At 38.9% G+C, this 19,255-nt stretch overlaps 1 protein-coding gene across 1 annotated transcript in view; it reads right to left on the reverse strand.

Moving 5' to 3' along the window:
* The window catches only part of LOC137634907 (uncharacterized), a 95,260-nt gene that overhangs the window by 63,349 nt on the left and 12,656 nt on the right, over window positions 1-19,255 (reverse strand). The window contains 2 exon segments of the mRNA XM_068367454.1: window positions 855-1,472; window positions 1,475-6,018. Of these exon segments, the coding sequence (XP_068223555.1) occupies window positions 855-1,472; window positions 1,475-5,437 (4,581 nt within the window). The 5' untranslated portion in view covers window positions 5,438-6,018.

Genomic DNA, 19,255 nt, shown 5'->3' on the forward strand with positions numbered 1-19,255 from the left:
GAAGAGAAGAGAAGAGGGAGTGACAAAGGGGGATCTGGGAGCCAAGAGAGGGGTAGAGGAGCTTGTGGGCAGCCAATGACTAAAGAGGACACAGGGTCCTGGGAACTTTGCTAAAAACGTCATAAGCAGAAGGGCATTTGCTTTCTCATGTTATTGCAGCCTGTGCTGCCGTCGTCGTGTTTCAAGAACACTTCAACAGGCCTCGTGATGCGACACCAAGCAGCTCGGGACTTGTTGCCAAAAACATTCCATTATCAATAAGGAATTTAATAACTTCATCGACATATAACTAATTAACTAATTAGTCAATGTAATGAATCATATTCATCAACATTATGAGAGAGAGAGAGAGAGAGAGAGAGAGAGAGAGAGAGAGAGACTATGTAAATAAACAAACACACGAACTGTAAACAAAACGTATTTTATACACAAACTTACAGAAATAATCTCTCTCTCTCTCTCTCTCTCTCTCTCTCTCTCTCTCTCTCTCTCTCTCCACACACGCTCACACATGATTATATATGAGTCAGTTGCAATTTTCTCTTTTTGAAAAAGAGATTACTATATCCCTGTCGTATATAAGGTCAAATGAGTGCAGAAAGTTATGTTCTCTACTGAAGCATTTTGAGAGAGAGAGAGAGAGAGAGAGAGAGAGAGAGAGAGATTTATGCAAATCTAAATTTGTATTTGAACTTAATATAATTACGTGCCAATACAGAATAAAATCAGAGCAGCAGCAGCTTAGAAGCTTTAAACCCTTATTCGGCCACGATCTAGATATTAAAAAAAAAATTCAAAGATAAAAATTTAAAGATAGAAAATCATTGCAACATACAAGGTGCCAATCTACTCACCCAGGTAAGCCAGTAAGGGTCGACAGGTGATCCGGGCGGCAGGTGATAACCTTTTTCAGCCACCTCCTTATAGACACTTTCATGACGGGTGATGGTGACATGCCGCCTCCCACTCGACCAACGCCCACCACTCTCATCATCACTGATGGAAAAATTGCGGGTCACTAATGCTCCCGCCCGACTGTTGATTCGAGGGGAGGCCGGAGGGCCTTCACTGCCTCCTCCAGGGGAAGGAGTCGATCTTCCAGCTAATCCAGGACTGCCGGGGCATAGGAGCGCTGGACCACTGGCCACCATGGAAGGAAATCCATACGGAGGATTGGGGTTACTGGGACTACGTGGGGCCACAGTCCGTGGGGCAACAGGTAATCCTGATACATGTAGAGCACGGGGCGTCCCGGGAGACCGTTGTTGTTGTAATCCCTGAAGGCCCATAGCGGGGCGAGGGCTGCTGGGAGACGCTGGGGTAATTAATGATCCCCCAGCAGGAGGGCTTGGCGTCAAGGGCGGCCTCATACGAGGTGCACGGGGTGGTCGAGGGGGCAGACGAGGCAACGAACTATGTGATCCAGATTCGTCGTCGGACGTTGAAACCTGGTGAAAAGGCGAACCAACTCCCCTGAAGCCCGACGCCTTGGTAAACTGCCAACGATCGAGCGGGAATTGGCACCGGGGAGGGAATTCGATTTTTCTTTGTTCCTACGTCTAACATGGTCTACAGGTAACGAGGACGAACTACGTTCACTACGCACGCTGCGCAAAGTAGAGTCTCTCGACATCCCAGTCAAATCCCGACATAAACCAAATCTCCAGCTACTCGAAATATCACAGTTGCTCCCATCAAAAGAATGTTCTTCCTCAGACTCGGGTAACTCGTCACTGGTTATACTGGATTCCCTTATAGCAACGAGCCCCTGACGAGTGAGATGGCGCCTGTGTATGGCAGCTTGAAGTGCCAGGGACCTGCCATGTGGCACGCCTCTCGTCGTGCATTCTTTATCCCCATGCCCGCGCCCATTAAACGACTTGAGAACCCCATTGGTAATGACACCCGGGTGCTTGCACACCGGTGCCACGTTCTGACTCTGTTTACAAAAGTAGCAGGTGTCTTCCGCCTCATCCTCGTCGTCATCGCCGCTACAGTAATCACAATCTTCCCCACAGTCATCCGTTTGACAGTAGTCGTCGTCATAGTCGTTGTCATCCGACGTCGTGCATGCGTCAAATTCATCCGTGCGACATCCATCACGTGAGTCTGTTTTAAATCCATCGTCAGTTTCAAACTGACCTCTTTTACTCACACCACCGCTGGGGAGTTTTTTAACCTTTCTATCCTGGCACTGAGGTCTTTTCCATCTGTCCATGGCCCTTTGGGATGGCGGTGGTGGGATAGGGGGAGGAGAACCTGGAGGGGGAGGGGGGAAATGACTTTTCGGTTCTATCTCTACATCACTAGTATCACAACGACCACAATCACAGTGGCCTTCATTTATGCTACAATTATCATAAAAACTATTTCGTCGGTCCTCGTCCGAGGTGGTACTCGTTCCACAACTCCTCACTTGCACAGACAACCTGTCAACTGTCAGGGGGTCGTCGGTGTCGGAGAGGTGGGCCTCAACCTGTTGATCACGATACTGAGGTCTGGTATCGTGGTACATTACCTCGCTTCTGCACACCACCTGAGGGATCATAGCCCCATCTTCGTCCTCGGGAAGCGGGGAAGGAAGTGTGTTCAGTGCCCGAGCTATGTCTTTGCACGCTTCCCTCAATTTGTTTTTCTGTTCTATGTCGTACTCGTTATCACTGTCAACAAAACTCTCGTGGTCAAAGTTGAGATAACCTAAACACGAATTGTCACTGCAATGTGATTCATTTTCATATGCACTATCATTTTCAATGGTTACGGCTATCTTTGATTCGCTTCTTGTGTCATTAAAATACTTTTTACTTATTTTATTACACTGAGATTCTACTTCATATGCATTGTCATTTTCAATGGCAATAACACCCGAATCGTTTTTAGCATCCTTTAAATGTTCATTTATCTTGTTTTCATCTTCCAATTTCCTTAAAATCGAGGTAGATTTTACGTCTTTCCTTTGGTTATCATTTGCAATCCTAACTGGCACTTGTCTCGGTGACTCTCTGGCATGGTAGTCTCCGTCTGTGTCAACAGCCAAAGGCAGCGGCCGTGCCTGGCGAGGATGGTGAGACAGTCCTACGACGTAATCTGAAGAGGAATGAGGATGAATACCATGAAGAGGCGGAGGAGGAGGGGAAGGCAGACAGAGAGGAGGGGGACCAGGGTGGAACAGCACCAACTGGTCTGTCGTTCCGCAATGAGTGTTGGCGGCAGCGGCGACGGAGGGAGAGGAGGGGGAGGAGGGACGCACGTGTACATTTCCAAGTTGCTGTGGAGGTTGCGCGGAGGGGGACTGCAGAGTTTGCAAGCGCCTCTTACACTCTTCGTTGTCATTCCCAATGCCATTCCCAAATTCTCCCAATCCGTTTCCCTCGTCCTCGCCTTCTTCGGGAGATTTTGCATCGGCCACTGTCGGCGATGTGTCTGGCAAGCGTAAACGATGCAATCTTTTGTGCTTCCTGGATTGAAGCATGAGAAGGTTGACAAAACTGGCTGACTGGGCTTTCAGGTAATTTGTGGGAGATCCGGAACCATCCCTGGAAAACAAGCAAGGTGACTGGGGCGAGGAGGGGGGTGGAGGGGGTGAGGGAGGAAGGGAAGGGGGAAGCTCAGCGGGGGGTGTGCTTTGAAGCTTGACCAGGAGACTGGAATCAGCAATGTCACAATCACTCTCACCCATAACGACGGCTTCGGGTGTAATAGCACCCTCGCAGATAACATTACTGCCACTCCCACGCAAAGTAGTATCGTCGGAAACCAGAATGTCAGTGGGTTCGTCTCTCCCAGATATCTCGTGTTCCAAAAGCCGCGCGGACGCCTCCATAACCAATGCATTGACGCAAGATACTTGATCATTTTCTTTTTCCTTCGCTGATAAAATATTCTCACGGGGAATATATTCCAGTGAAGTGATGTTGTCTTGCGCAAATGTTCTGTACTGATCTTTCTCCAGATGTTCGGTGCCATAAAAAGCAGCGTCGAGGGTTTTCTGCTTGACCCCACACTCGGCACTCGAACCTCCAGCACCTGGCACTACTAGTGCCTCATTTTCTCCTCTCTCCTGCTCTTCCTTATCATCATTCTTGACCCTCTCCTCATTCTCCTCCTCCTCCTCCCCCGCTTCCTGCAGAAAATCACCTCCATTAGTCAAGTGACTCCCACACTCTGACCCTGCTATTACCTCAGTCACCTCAGAATTGCATTTGTCCTTTCTCTCAGTGTCTAAGTATTCGTTATTTTCAACTTTACATTTTGCTTGTTCTGAATCACCATCACCCAGCCATTCCTCGTCTTCTGGGTGATCCGAATGATGAGGTAAGATAATAAAGTCGGGTTGTTCAAAATCATCATCAGCTGAAAGGGATGATAAAAAATTCTGCCTGAGAAGATTTATTTTCTCTTTTGCTCGATGAATGCCATCCTGGGTCTTCTCTTCTTTATCCGAGATATGATTTTTCGGGCCATCGACGCTTACGACTTCTTGTCCGTACGATGATTTAATTTCTACAGTATCTTTCCCAACGATGGAAAAACAAGTGGCATCTTTTTCTTGACAGTGTTTTTTATTTATCATATTAGGGCTGCCAAGTAAATTATCTTTATTCTTTTTGTTACGTTCATCACCATTTTCCTTATCATTTCCATTAATTGTTACACCTGCGTTTGTGGAGGTGTCACAAACCACCCCCTCCCCTTCAAGGGCCCCACCAACACCCTCACTGTAACCTCCAACAACGTCTCTGTTTTCACCCCATTTTCCCGAGCTTGAAGGATGGGCAGAGATTAAGGTTTCAGTGACGTCATCACTCACCAAACCACTGCTACTGTCATTGCAACTATTACTGTTGCAAGATGTCAACTGCACGGCCAGAACGCTCTTTTGATTTGATGGGGGAAAATCGTGTTCGTTGAATTTAACAGATTCGTGACAGTGAACTTGAGACGCAAGATGGACGACGGGCGAAGAGATAACCGCTGGACCTTCCAGTCTGCGTTCGGGTATTTCGGTATTTTGGCGATCTTCCTTCACCTTACATTCACTGATAATGTCACTTCCAAAAGAGATACTAGTCTTACTAATGGCACTTTTTGTTCCCAGGCCATCATGGTTCTTCTCTCTAATTTCTTTTTTATCACTGTCACTCTCTATGCTATTACGACTCTGTTTCTTTTCTCCGTTAAGAAGATTTTTCGTGTTCAATAAACTGTCTTTATCTGCATCTAACGAATGGGTGGACTCAGTAGGCGTGGGATCGCCTTCCTGGCCGACACCCTCCCTCATGGAAACCTGCAAAGTCTTGACATCCTGCAAGGAAAGGCAATGCTTCACAATGCTCGATTCTTCCTTCAGATCCGGAGACCCGGCTAAACACCCGCTATCGCCATCGTCGCTGCTGGAGGAAAGCACATCCTCCCCGGGGGATACTATCAAGGTCATCCTCCGACTCCTTTTCCTCCTCGAGTACGAGCTGCAGGAAGGCTAAAACAATCTCAACTAAAATCGATGTATGCTGCTGTAAACGACACTGGCAACACATTCGCCATAGTTTCAACGGGGGACGCGACCTCTCTTTTTATGTAAATACTATGGCGCCATTAATCCACCGACAAACGATGGAATCACATGGCCTAAATGAGCCCCTCACTGCGTCTATTCAGACACTGCGTTGCATATGAAAGATTAAGTACCAACTTGGGATTGGTCGCCGACGGACACTTCGTACATTGCCGCAGGCTATGCGGCATCGGTGAAATTTACCGGCATCATGAGATTTCAAATCGCTGTTTTGGAGTATTCTCGTTTTTGTTCTCCCGTAAAAAACCACCGATGGCAAAAAGAAGGCTCATCCATTTGAAAACAATGACATTTCACTATTTTGAATTTCTTTTCGTAAATTTCACTCTTTTTGAATTACTTTTCACATTTCTTTTCGTAAACGTCACAACACATCAACTCAGGGCAATGCCTCATTTATATTCGTGCAACATTTCATCTTAACTGGCACTTGGTAATAAGGCCTGAAAGAAACAACGGATTAGAGAACAGAGATAATGTCTATAATTCTGCCAGTGTGGAGAAAGAGAAGCTCACCACACGCATATCAATCAATTCTAGGGCACCATCTTGACGAATAAGAAAAAAAAAAGTATGGCGATGAATTCTTCACTGCAGTGGTCTTTCACGACAAATACAATATCAACGACATACAATACAAGTTTCAATTACATGATTCTTCATTACACCTACAAAGGACCAAGTAATAATGTCTGACAACAAATAACAAATTAAAAGCATAGTCAAAAATTTTTGTGTTTATACTTTGACATGTAACAGAAGAATTTTACTCAAGAAAGATACGTCTAAAACACAAGTTGGAGAGAGTATAAAATAAAAATACTACATTAAAACAAACACACAATATGTAATGTGAGAATTAACTCAAGAGAATGTTCGACATTTTCTTAATTTTAGGCTATAAAAGTGAATTCTTCCAATTCATGGTCGAAACAAAAAGTAAATTAACCTCATAACCTTGAACTTTCGCGTGACTCAAGATAGTGTGGCAAAAATAAATAAGAATAATGAGAGAGAGAGAGAGAGAGAGAGAGAGAGTGAGAGAGAGAGACAGAGAGTTAACTTTAAGGATACTGTATATATATATATATATATACACACACATATATATATATATATATACATACATACATATATATATATATATATATAAAACCAAGCTCGTTCCATCAAAAAGGATGAACCATGCTTATCACCGCAATCCCCCTTCAACTGTCGATTCTAGGATGAACCCACTAAACAGAAAACTTCCAGATAGCGATCTCCTTCAACTGCAACGCACATTAGCACGTCAACAAACCTAGTCATCATATGCAACACGCATGAATCATCACTGCGCTCACTTTCGTTATAACGTCTCATTTATACCACTACCCGAACACTGTTTTTGAAGTCGTCTACCAAAAATTCACTTCAAACATCATTGACAAGCAAAAGCTTACCCTGAGAAGGGTTGGAAAAATTCTTTCACACATTTTGGATATGTTCATTATGAATAAGCCTTTGGAGTTGATTCAAATGTAAAATTTGAGAGTAAATCAAAGATGTCACTGTGGCTTTGACAAATGCATATATAACAAGTAAAAAGAGAGACCATTAGATCGTACACACACATAAGCATATATATATATATATATATATATACACACACATTTGTATATTTATGTATATATATTTATATATATATGTATATATACACACACGAACACACACACACATATATATGTATATATATATATCTATCTATCTATCTATCTATATATATATATATATATATATAACATTTCTTAATTGCATATGCTGTTGGTCACACTACACGTAAGTATTTAGTTCATACATAACTATGAAATCGCACTTTTTAAACACTGACTTTATACTAGACTCAAAAAGTGTAACAGAAGAACTCTGAGTTCGAAGGTTCAAGTCTTCTGGTTACGAAAGGCAAGAAACGTTGACCCTTAATAACAGATCATTACCCAAACTCCAACGGCAATTTAAAAAGATTTACCGCCACCAAGTAACTCATATTTCACGCTTTAAAACTGGGCCGTTTTCACGATTGAAGAAAAATCGACACTGGTGCTGTTATACGAAATCATAGCAAGACTCTTCTCTACAGAGAAAGAAATTAGAACTGGGGGAGGGAGGGAGAAAGAAGGAAGAAATAAATGGAGAAGAGTGAGACGGTACAAGGTTCAAATTAAAAATCATGCTCTCATAAACAGACATAATAATAATAATAATAATAAGAAGAAGAAGAAGAAGAAGAAGAAGAAGAAGAAGAAGAAGAAGAAGAAGAAGAAGAAGATAATAATAATAGGAAGAAGAAGAAGAAGAAGGTAATATTTCGTTTCGATATTAAGAAAAGTCCCCTGCGAAATTAAAACGATGAGGTACAAATGAAAGAACACCAAAGAAAAGAAGAGAAAGGAAGTCTGCTGTCCCGAGAAAAAGATAATCCCTCGGAATGTGGGTGGAGAACCATCAGTCCTTTTCCGAAGTTGAGTACTTTGCAGAGGGTGTAGAATGCCGCAAAACAAAGTATTCTTCTGCAGCATGCATCTTATATTCATGACACTGCAGCACAACCTTTTTTTTATAACTTAACCGCTGGGCTCTGGATATTTTTACAGCCTCCACAAAAAATAAGTTTTAGATTAATTCTCTACTATTAACGGTTAAGAATTCAGACAGACTCTGACCATTTAGCCTCGACAAAAATAATTTTGTGATTAATTCTCTAATATTAACAGTTAAGAATTCTGGCAGACGCTGGTCATTTATTACAGCCTCCACAAAAATAATTTTGCGATTAATCACTAATATTAACAGTTAAAATTCAGCCAGATTCTGACCATTTTTACAGCCTCCACAAAAAATAAGTTTGCGATTAATTCTCTAGTATTAACAGATAAGAATTCAGGCAGACTCTGACCATTTTGACAGCCTCCCCAAAGATAATTTTGCGATTAATTCTCTAATGATGTAAAAGGGACATTTACAGACACGCTGCGCGTTTGAGTATAAAAACAAATATCTGCTTTGGCCATTTATCGGCTGAGCTAATTAAAATCCTTAATTTTTCTCTACATTTTGGTCGTTGGCACACTTTTATAATTGGCCTTTTAAAAAGTTCATTACCTCTTGCGAGAGAGTAAGGGGAACCCGACACTTGCATCTAACCCACCATTGCATGAAACAGAAAAATGAGGACACAACAATATTTACAGAGAGAGAGAGAGAGAGAGAGAGAGAGAGAGAGAGAGAGACTAAATCTTGCCTATTGAAAAGATCATTTATTTAATAATTATCGGTAATGACTCTGGTAAGCATCATGATCTAAATAACACGTTTAATTGAGAATAACCAAACGAAAATTCAATTTCATTAGTCCTACTGAAATATTATTAAAGTTACAAAGAGTTCAAGAATCTAAAAATCTGACCTCCAAGTTACTGAAATCCAAGACTGCTATCGCTATAATCTCCTAAATGACAGACACGAGATAAAACTCCCTTGCGGTGAAAGTCTGCCATTAATGATATACTTAGAGAGGCTAAAATTCCACAAGAGTGGTTTCGTTACTTCAGACAGCTTCTAAAACAACCCTTCACTAAATTATTATAATTATATGGACATTTGGATGAATTAGAACCAAGACTAGATCAATGGAAATTTTTTTTTCAGAATCTTCTGATTTTTCAAATTTTCAACTAAAGTATATTGTAAAAACCTCTATTTCAACCTCCTGTATACTTAATCGTAGGTAACGGAGTCAACAAATGAATTTGAAATGTACCTCCTTTGACAGGAATGTGTGAATATATACTATATACTAGTGAACGCGACCAGTCAAAATCAATGGTTAAATGTTTAGATAGCTATACATACAAACACCCTCTCGGCAGGGCATGACTACTCCCCCTCCCCTACATCCCGAGCTTTAACTGATGGATGGAGGAAACCGAGGGTGACCGTATATATATATATATATATATATAATATACACACACAAACATATAAATATATATATATATATATATATATTATACATACACACACAAACACACACACACACACACACACACACATATATATATATATATATATATAATGTGTGTGTATGTGTGTGTGTATTTGTTAGGTACAACTGCTTGTGCACAAAACAGACAAATACGCAAATAGACTACACGCATAACATGAAGGAGGTCAAACGATCTGAGCAAAAGAGTACATCAGAACCAAGAGATGGAAACACGAGAAGATGCGGTAAAATTATGAAATCCTGTTACATCTGGCAACTCTTAATTCTTCAAAGGATCGTAAGCGATCCCGGAGTGATGGCTGAACCCACTCGTGTGGGTGAGTGAGTGCGAGTGAGTGAGTGATTGATTGGGTGAATGTGCAAATCTGCTTCTATGATACGCCGTCATCGTCAGCTTTATAGAAACGTCAGTTCACTTTGCACATCTCACGGATAACGCAAATATCTGAAGTGACCTACCACGCCAGCAATGCATTTCATGTGTCCACCGATCATCCCCACTTGAAAATCTGCCATGTTTGTATTAGACCATCCCCTCCGGTAAAACAAATAATTAAAGTCTGTTTAACTTTCTGATATAACGAGATGCAACAATCATTACTTATTCCAAAGAAGAATTTGAGACGTAAGTGCACAAGAGTAGATTCCATTTTAATGGCGTAAGTGAGGCGAGGGTGAAAACGGCTAACCTCGGTAAATAAATAAAAATCACTGAGTACAGAGAAAGTAATTTCAAGGTACAAAGGAACGTACTCCAAGTACCTCTGCTGAAAAAATCATTATTGCCTGACAATTTCCTTTGGTATTTCATCATCTTGGCTTCTTGACGCCACAAAAATTACTAAATTATATACATATTCGATCTAACTGCTCAATTGCATTAAGCTTATAACATTTGCCTTACATAGATAAAGTTTGAAAACCAAAATATAAAAGTAGGCTATACTATTGAATTGCTCAGTTGCATTAAGCTTATAAAGTTTGCCGTACATAGACAGTTTAAAAACCACCATATAAAAGTAAACTACCGAATAGAAACGTGATTAAACGAGAAGAAAAATACCAAGTTATATTCAGCCCTACACTCTTAGAATTATAGAAAGTCAAGCCTTTTAATTTGATACCAAATGACTTTCACCTAACTCAAATAAAAACACGGCACGAAAATAATTTAGCATGAAAGAACAATCATTCAATTCAGACTTACAAATTGGATTTATTCAAGTCCAATGAACGGAAAAGTTAGAAATTCTTTAGGCTCGTTCAACCGAGACCAAAGTCTTGCGAAGAAACGTTTTCTTTAAGAGTCAAAGCACTAGAATGGAAATTACAAAACACGAATGTGACGTACATTCGCCTCTTTCCTTTCAATTGAGCAAATAATTAACAAAGACTAAGAAATAAAAGAGTAATAATTCACAGCTAATTGGCAGAGCACACAATATAATTCACCTAATTAAGAGAAAAGAAAACCTAATTTAAGGCCACTACTACGGTAATAGTCCATTACTTGAGACAGCCATTTAGTAGGAGTGATGATAGTCTTAACTTTCCACATTTTCTCTGGTATTTTTTAACGAACGCTGTTATTATTCTCATGTAATGATTCTGGTCTCACATAAGAATTTCAAATTAACGTTTAAAAGTTAAAGCGTTGAGAGTTTAACCATAACAATAGTCATAATATAAAAAAGTTTTACTCTCTCTACTTAGACGTTAAGTTGGTCTTTTTATCTAAATGTCAGTGTCACAGAGAAAAAAGTAATGATTTTTCTAAAAAAAAAAAAAAAAAAGACACGTTGATAGTCATCGACGACACAAGCAAAAGGAGAGAGAGAGAGAGAGAGAGAGAGAGAGAGAGAGAGAGAGATGGATTCATAGCAGGGAGTGGTTCATCAGCCAATCAAATGGGTCAAGAGAGACTAACGCACCAAACCATGCCTTGACCTTAAAAGGTGATCTGCATCAAAGATCTGGTTGGAGGCATTGCATCTGGCCGGCTATGGTCATTCCAGGTATCATTTCTCGTGATCAATATCTTTCAGAAGAGATGAAACGATATGAGAAATAACATGAGTGAAGGTTGATTTAGTGTTTATGATTGACAGGATTTAGGGAAAATATTTTAGGTATCTAAAAGGTTTAGTAAGACCTAAAAAATAAATGGACTCGACATTTATGAACGGCTTTATATAGCCTGTTAACCTTAGACCCACACTTGAAAGAGGAAAACTTGCGATATTTTATACATAATTTATATATATATATATATATATATATATATACTTATACATTATATATATATATAATATATATTCATATATATATATATATACATATACATATACATATACATACCCACATACATATATATATATATATATATATAGATAGATAGATAGATAGCTAGATAGATAGATAGATAGACATACATAGAGATAGATATGGCATATACTAGACATGGCCTCGGCAATTCCACCAATGGGTTTTTTATAATATAAAAATCGCAATAAACAACAGAGAGAGAGAGAGAGAGAGAGAGAGAGAGAGAGAGAGTTGCATGCATAATATTACTTGTGTAGGCCTGTAAGGACGGAGACACAAGGCAGTTTTTTTAGTGCAAAGACCCCTTCTAAGGTCTCAAGGTTAAATCAACTGATGTCTATCAACAACTTTCAATGTGCATACAAACGGCCTTTTAGTTGGCAGTCCTCCTCGAACAGCTTCTCGTAATAATGGCTCATAAGTAGAGTCACAATAATAAAATGGGTAAAAATCACGCAAGGGCCTTCCATCAATTATTTGAAGACAAGTGTCTGAGCAGATAGATGTTAAAACCCTACGATAATCAAAGTAATGATAAGAGTTAAAGTATTGTAATAGGATACAAGTATCTGTCATTTTGATTGATGTTGTCCAAAACAAAAAACAAAAACAACAACGAGGCCCACAAAACCTGTACCTACTGTAAAGATGCATTTGAGAGCGGACTTTACATCGTTTCCTCTGCCCAAGGACAATTAACAAGAAGAAATACAATTTTTATCAAAACCGGTTTACAATATTTGCCAAAATATTTGAAATTTACCAGCAAGCAATGATCTCATAATGTGCAAATGATAGGCAAGGACAACAACTCATTAAAAAAGGTTGAATTTAGCTAACATCTCTCGAAGAACATTGTTCATGTTAGATCAAATGCACCAATCCTTTCAACCAGTTATGATGAATTCCAGGAACAGATGTTACTCTCTTGGACGTAAATAACGTGCAAGAGGAATCTAGACCCCAAAATTGGCAGCCTTACCAGATAATATTTTTAGATACAGATGTACAATGAAGGCAAAAAAAAAAAAGTTGATCAATGAATAGATATCCAATATCTTAACTGTGCATGGAAAAAATATCACCAAAAATCAAGCCAATAGAAAATTATTATTGTCGATTCTATTTTTTTTCTAATCAAAATTTGTTAATATGTGGCAAGAGAGCAGGAACCTCGCCGCACGAAGCCCATTTCAGGATGCAATCAAGGCCAGCCACAAATAAACCCGACTTCATTAAGGCATTGTCCCAGTCGTCGCCCAAAATGCCTCTTCGTTGTTGATAAGAGCAACAGGAGTGCGGGTGGGCCATAACAACAAAATTGTATTCCCCCCGGTGGCTTAAAAATGCCCCTCGTGCAGAATTTCATTGACATGTGGTGGAGGAGAAGCACTACTACCCTCATTCCCTTCTAAGGTTTCCTACCATGACATCCCACCAGACCTGAGGGAAGAGCCAAGGGTACTCTTTCCAAATGTCCCGCGATTATCCTTCATCTCTTACGTCACACACACACACTCTCTCTCTCTCTCTCTCTCTCTCTCTCTCTCTCTCTTATATATATACACATATACATTATATATATATATATATATATATGTGTGTGTGTGTGAGAGAGAGAGAGAGAGAGGGAGAGAGAGAGAGAGAGAGAGAGAGAGAGAGAGAGAGAGTTTAATTCCATAAAAAATTATGATTGCATACGGCAGTCGAGACGCCATATCCTCACGTTATGGATGTTACGTACCAGACAGAAAGGCGGTTCCATCCAGAATACCTAAATAAAGGCCAGAGCCTGAAAGAGACTGTTCCTGGTTTGATAAGGGCAAGTATAAACGTAGTAAAGTTTCTATCATAAATTATCGTTGTTGCGCACAGAAAAAATTATGGGTGCATATCGCGTTTTGCTGAGTAGACATTGCATTATCTGTGAACCTTATATTATGAAGACGTTTGAAAATACAAAGGGAAAAACAAAAATTGAAACGAGAACTTACTGTAAATAAGTCAAAGGTTCATGACTACAAAGAACAGGTTTCCTAAATTGCGGGATCATGCAATTTGCGAAACAAATATACTTGGAAAAGGCATAACGTTTATACTCGTTCGTATACTTCATCAATATCTCCTAATCAGGTCTATGAAATTGCAAAAAGATAAAAATGAAATTGCAAGAGGAAAAACTTTGATTTATGGGTTTTATCTCATGTAGTTTTGTATCGTCATCCTTACAAAAAAAGAAAAAAAAAAAAAAACGTAAACCTACAATTGCTGTTCAACTTCAAAGGGGGCAAGAGGTCGTGATACAGCAAGGTCAGCCTCAATAACTGTACACAGATCCACAGACCTGAGATAATAGAGCAATTTCGTTTTGTCTTTACGCTTGTCATGTATGGGGAAACCTTGACGCAACCATAACCTTTACGGTTACAGAAACTATACAATTAAAGAGTCATCCTTAGCCGTTAATGAAAAAAAAAAAAAAAAAACTGTAGAAGGGCAACAGGGTGTAAGTTCGTAAAAATTCCAACGATAGATGACGTTGCAAATTCGGAAAAATAGTAAAACTATCTTCCCTATACAATAAAGAGCAAGTGTGGATATATATATATATATATATATAGATATATAGATATATATATATATATATATATATGCACAGTTTATATATTAGTATAAGCCTGTTTCCCCAGGACATGAGACCGAAATTATAAAGGTAAGCATGGGATGGAGAGCTTCTGGTAAACAAAATGAGATTATGAAATGAAAAATGCCTCTCTCTCTCTAAAAAAGAAAAGTATTTAATGATATTGTCCTACCAGTATTAACTTCTGCATCAGAAACTTGGAGCCTTACTAAAGCCTTAGAACATAAGCTAGTTGCTCCCCAAAGAGCTATGGAAAGAATAATGATGGGAATAACACTAAACGACAGAAAAAAGAGAAACATGGTTACGACAGAAAATTAAAGTAAAAGATATGCAAACAACTTGTAAGAAAAAGAAATGGACATAATGAGAATGGCAGACAATAGATGGAGAATAATAATAACAGAATGGGTCCCTTGAGATTGTAAAAGCAGCAGAGGAAAAGTAGACGATGGATCGACGAACTAAGGAAGTTTGCGGGCGTGGACTGGCACAGAAAGACCATAACTAAACACAAGTGGAAGGAAATTTCTGAGGCCTTTATTCTGCAGTGGACTTGTGATGGCTAATGATGATGATATATATTCGATGACGCTGAGTGGCATTGCCAAACGTATGACTACACAGTGGTGGGGGTTGGAAGGGATGATATTGTGTGTGCATGAGTATCATTCGTGACAGGTCGCATACAGTATATATATATATATATATATATACACACACACATGGATTGTTGTAGTTCAGTCGAATCTTCCAAGAAATGACAATCTTTGGTACTAAGTTCAATCCCTGCTCGTTATGACAGAATCCACTGAAACTACGTCCTACCACCAAAATGGTTATGAGCTCAGGCAAAAAAATCTTTGGGAAAGCATTCAATCCCACCTATCGTCACAAGTTTATCTAGATGTAAAAGGGTACCAGCAGGCGTGAATCTAGCAAATTAACTCTCATAAGCTTACTGAGATAAAAAGATAAAAAGAATAAAAGAAAGAACTCTTCTTGCACCACCTTTTTCAAGTGTGTAGTGTATACAATTAGATTTTAGAGAAAACTTATACCATGCTTAACGACTGAGAGAGAGAGAGAGAGAGAGAGAGAGAGAGAGAGAGAGAGAATTTCTCTAATGCCTTTAAAACTCGCAGCAGCAAAAAATCTAAATGGATATCAATTGGTAAAATTCGGGTTAACTGTGTTTCTGTAACTCTCAAACAACTCAAGCCGATAATGCCCTTTTTTCTACTTTTCAATACAGCAATTGTTCGAATTCAAGGACTGACTATTCACACGTGACGGTAGACCAGTATTCTCTCTCTGTATGTTGGTTTTCTTTACGTTGAGAACACAGACAAAAGACAAAACGTGCCAGAATGTAAAGAGAAGTCAAGTGTAAAATGTCTCCCAAAGTGATAACAGACCTGTCAGTGAAAGTATTTGGGAAATGCGGACAAGGCAGATTACTGTCCGATAACGCCTCCTGTTAGCTTTTTGTTTCTGATTTACCTCATCTCTGTTTTTTCTCATCTTTTATAATAATAGCTAAAAACTAGAAACAGCTGGGAAGCAGCAGCCAGAATTGCCATGAGGATGACAAAGTCGCTAAAACTACCATCGATGTAACCTTGAGGTTTCCTTAAAAGGGCATCACATGCATCGCATTGGATGGCGTCCAGAAGGAAGGACCATCTTCAACAGACTGCTGTTATCTAACAATACAATTACTGGATCTTCATAACAGAGATCTTTCCATATTTCAGTAAAGTATGGTGTATTCATCAAATGTGATGAGGGTAAAGCATATTACATATACAATTGTTTTATACATTTTGGGTAAACAAATGAAATGTTACTAAAAGCATATTACCTATACAATTGTTTTATACATTTTGGGTAAACAAATGAAATGTTACTAAAAGCATATTACCTATACAATTGTTTTATACATTTTGGGTAAACAAATGTAATGTTACTAAAATATAGAGTCCTTTGTTGTTATTTACTTGAAACGTAGCTATCAATGTTCTTATTTTCGTATGGACATACGAAAAAATAAACTGAATATCGCACCCAAGCTTTAAACGTGTGGTATAAATCTTGAGAAACTTCAAAGACAGAGGCTTTTGGTCAAAAGCAGGGGAAAGAGCTTTTGAAAATAATCCACTTAAATAGGGACATTTTGGCATTAAAACAATTCACACTTCTTCCTTCAAAAATCAAATGTTACCCTAAATCAGACAAGAATGTGAATTTTTGTGTTCCGTAATAAACTCATTTAGAGGGAAATGAAGATTTAATAAAATATCTGCACACAGCAGCCATTTAATCTATACTCATTTCAACTCTAAGTTAATTCCAACTCTAATATTATTTGACTAAAATCCGATCGATATGCTTGCTGACTAATGATCACCAATGAAAAATTGAAACAGATAACAAAATACAGAAAATAAATATAGTTTGTATAAACAACAACGGATGACATAAATATATCTGCTTACATCTGATGGCGTAGCATAGAGCGCCTGGTCTTCTGAGGTAAAAGCACTTTTAACATGAAGCAAAGAAAAGAGAAGGGACTGAAAAGGTGAATGAACACTACAATGGCTATACTAAAAAACAATATAATCATCATTGTTTCTGTTTATCGATGTGAGCTTACCGACGGAAAAGAAAAAAAAAAAAAAAAAAAAAAGGCGAGAAGAAACTTATCAGACAAACGTCACAGAAACTATGGAAACTTCTATGGCACTTCATACCACAATAAAACACCAACTCATGTTGGGATATTCTCATAAATAAACATTGAAAAGAAGAAAAAAAAACATGTTCCAAGAATTCTTGACGAAGTATAGAATATACTGTACATATATCATAAAAAAATTAGCATATCACATAGCGAAAACTGCAGCTGTCAAAATATAATTTTTATTCAAAGTAAACTTACAAGTGTCCCTGAGCACATAGATCACCACTTGAGCACATAGTAGTCCCGAGAGAGAGAGAGAGAGAGAGAGAGAGAGAGAGAGAGATACATTAACTATTCTCGTGTCCGAAGTAATATCTTGCGCAACTCCGCAATGCGTTGCAACACCCATATCATGCACTAGATAGCAATCTCTTGCCAAATTTGTAGCAGCGTCACATGGTAACCCTAGCAGACGTCAGTGCCTCCCCCTAACCCTGGTTACGAAAAGTGATAGCAGACTTGTTACTGCAGGCACGGACATTACTGTATTTTGCTAGGAATAATAAGTAGCACAGCTCAAGTTCATCTTACAGCTAAATATTATGCCATCCTCTTGGACAAAGCAAATCCGAAGGCTAGTCACAAGTCATGAGGGTGACTTTAAGCAATTCCTCCTTCATCAAAATGTGTGGATGACAGACAAATGCAAGACGAGAATAATAACTCAAGGAGAGAGAGAGAGAGAGAGAGAGAGAGAGAGAGAGAGAGAGAGAGAATTCTAGGTATGAATATGAAGTAATTCGGCCATAAAACGACGAGAGTAGTCACTTCCTTGTGACCTCCACATGTTGGTTTGTAGCCGATTCACAGGTGGCAAGAGCCACTTCAAGTCTTACATCGATATTAATAACAAAGACGGCACAGGATTGCCAACAGAGGTATAATCAAATGCACAGCTCTGTGACGGGGAAAAAATTAAAACGACAGAAAGTCTCATAACAACACACACACATACATATATATATATATATATATATGTGTGTGTGTGTGTGTGTGTGTGTGTGTAAAACGGTCTAAAAAGCAATACATTCCAGGTTTAACTATCACTAAATCTTGTGATGAAGGACTTGAATATAGAACTACTCCAACTCCGGCTTAAAAGTGATGAATTTCGTACTTCATAATATAAAGATGTAATTTTGTATATACTGTAGCCAGATATAATCTTCAATTTTCAGTTAAAGGGGTCTTGGTTTTTAGATATTTACCCTTTACTAATCAAGGAAAAAAGGGTTCGCAGAATCAAAACTTGATACAAGATTCGGCTTATCACAGATTTTGTCAAAACTTATCTATACGAGAAAATATCTATGAAAAAAACCTTTCTGGGCTAAGAGCTCATTTGCGTACGTGGTAATGAAAAGTTGAATGGGTTGAAAATATATCATGTATAATCATGGTTTTCATTCTTCACCACTCAATTTAGCGTCATACTAAGTGATGTACCAAGCATACGAAAAGTTGTCAAGAAATCGAAGAAGACAAGGACAGAAAATAAAATAGCCACATCATAGAACAGACTCTGGAAAGCAGTGCGACTCATTCTCTTAAAAGGTCTGTAAAGTGCTCGAAATATATTTCGGGAGGTCAACAGAACGACGTTCACTGCAGAAGCCTCTGTTCATTCGCTGATTAGCTTAATGCGCCTCTCTCTCTCTCTCTCTCTCTCTCTCTCTCTCTCTCATCAGTGAATAAAAATGACTTAATGGGTGTTCCTATTCTGTGACTGTGTGCTGCAAAAATTACATCTACAAATGGTATAACAAAAGGTGAATGAGTGACTCATTGATTACAACCCTTGAGATTCATGCATACAAATACATCATTTATAATGCAGCGCATGTTTTTATGAAGATATTTATTATAGATGGATAAATCTATGAATATTATGATTATGTATGTATGTATACATATATAAAT

This window comes from Palaemon carinicauda, chromosome 45, assembly GCF_036898095.1.
Source record: "Palaemon carinicauda isolate YSFRI2023 chromosome 45, ASM3689809v2, whole genome shotgun sequence".
In the NCBI taxonomy this organism is placed as follows: domain Eukaryota; kingdom Metazoa; phylum Arthropoda; class Malacostraca; order Decapoda; family Palaemonidae; genus Palaemon; species Palaemon carinicauda.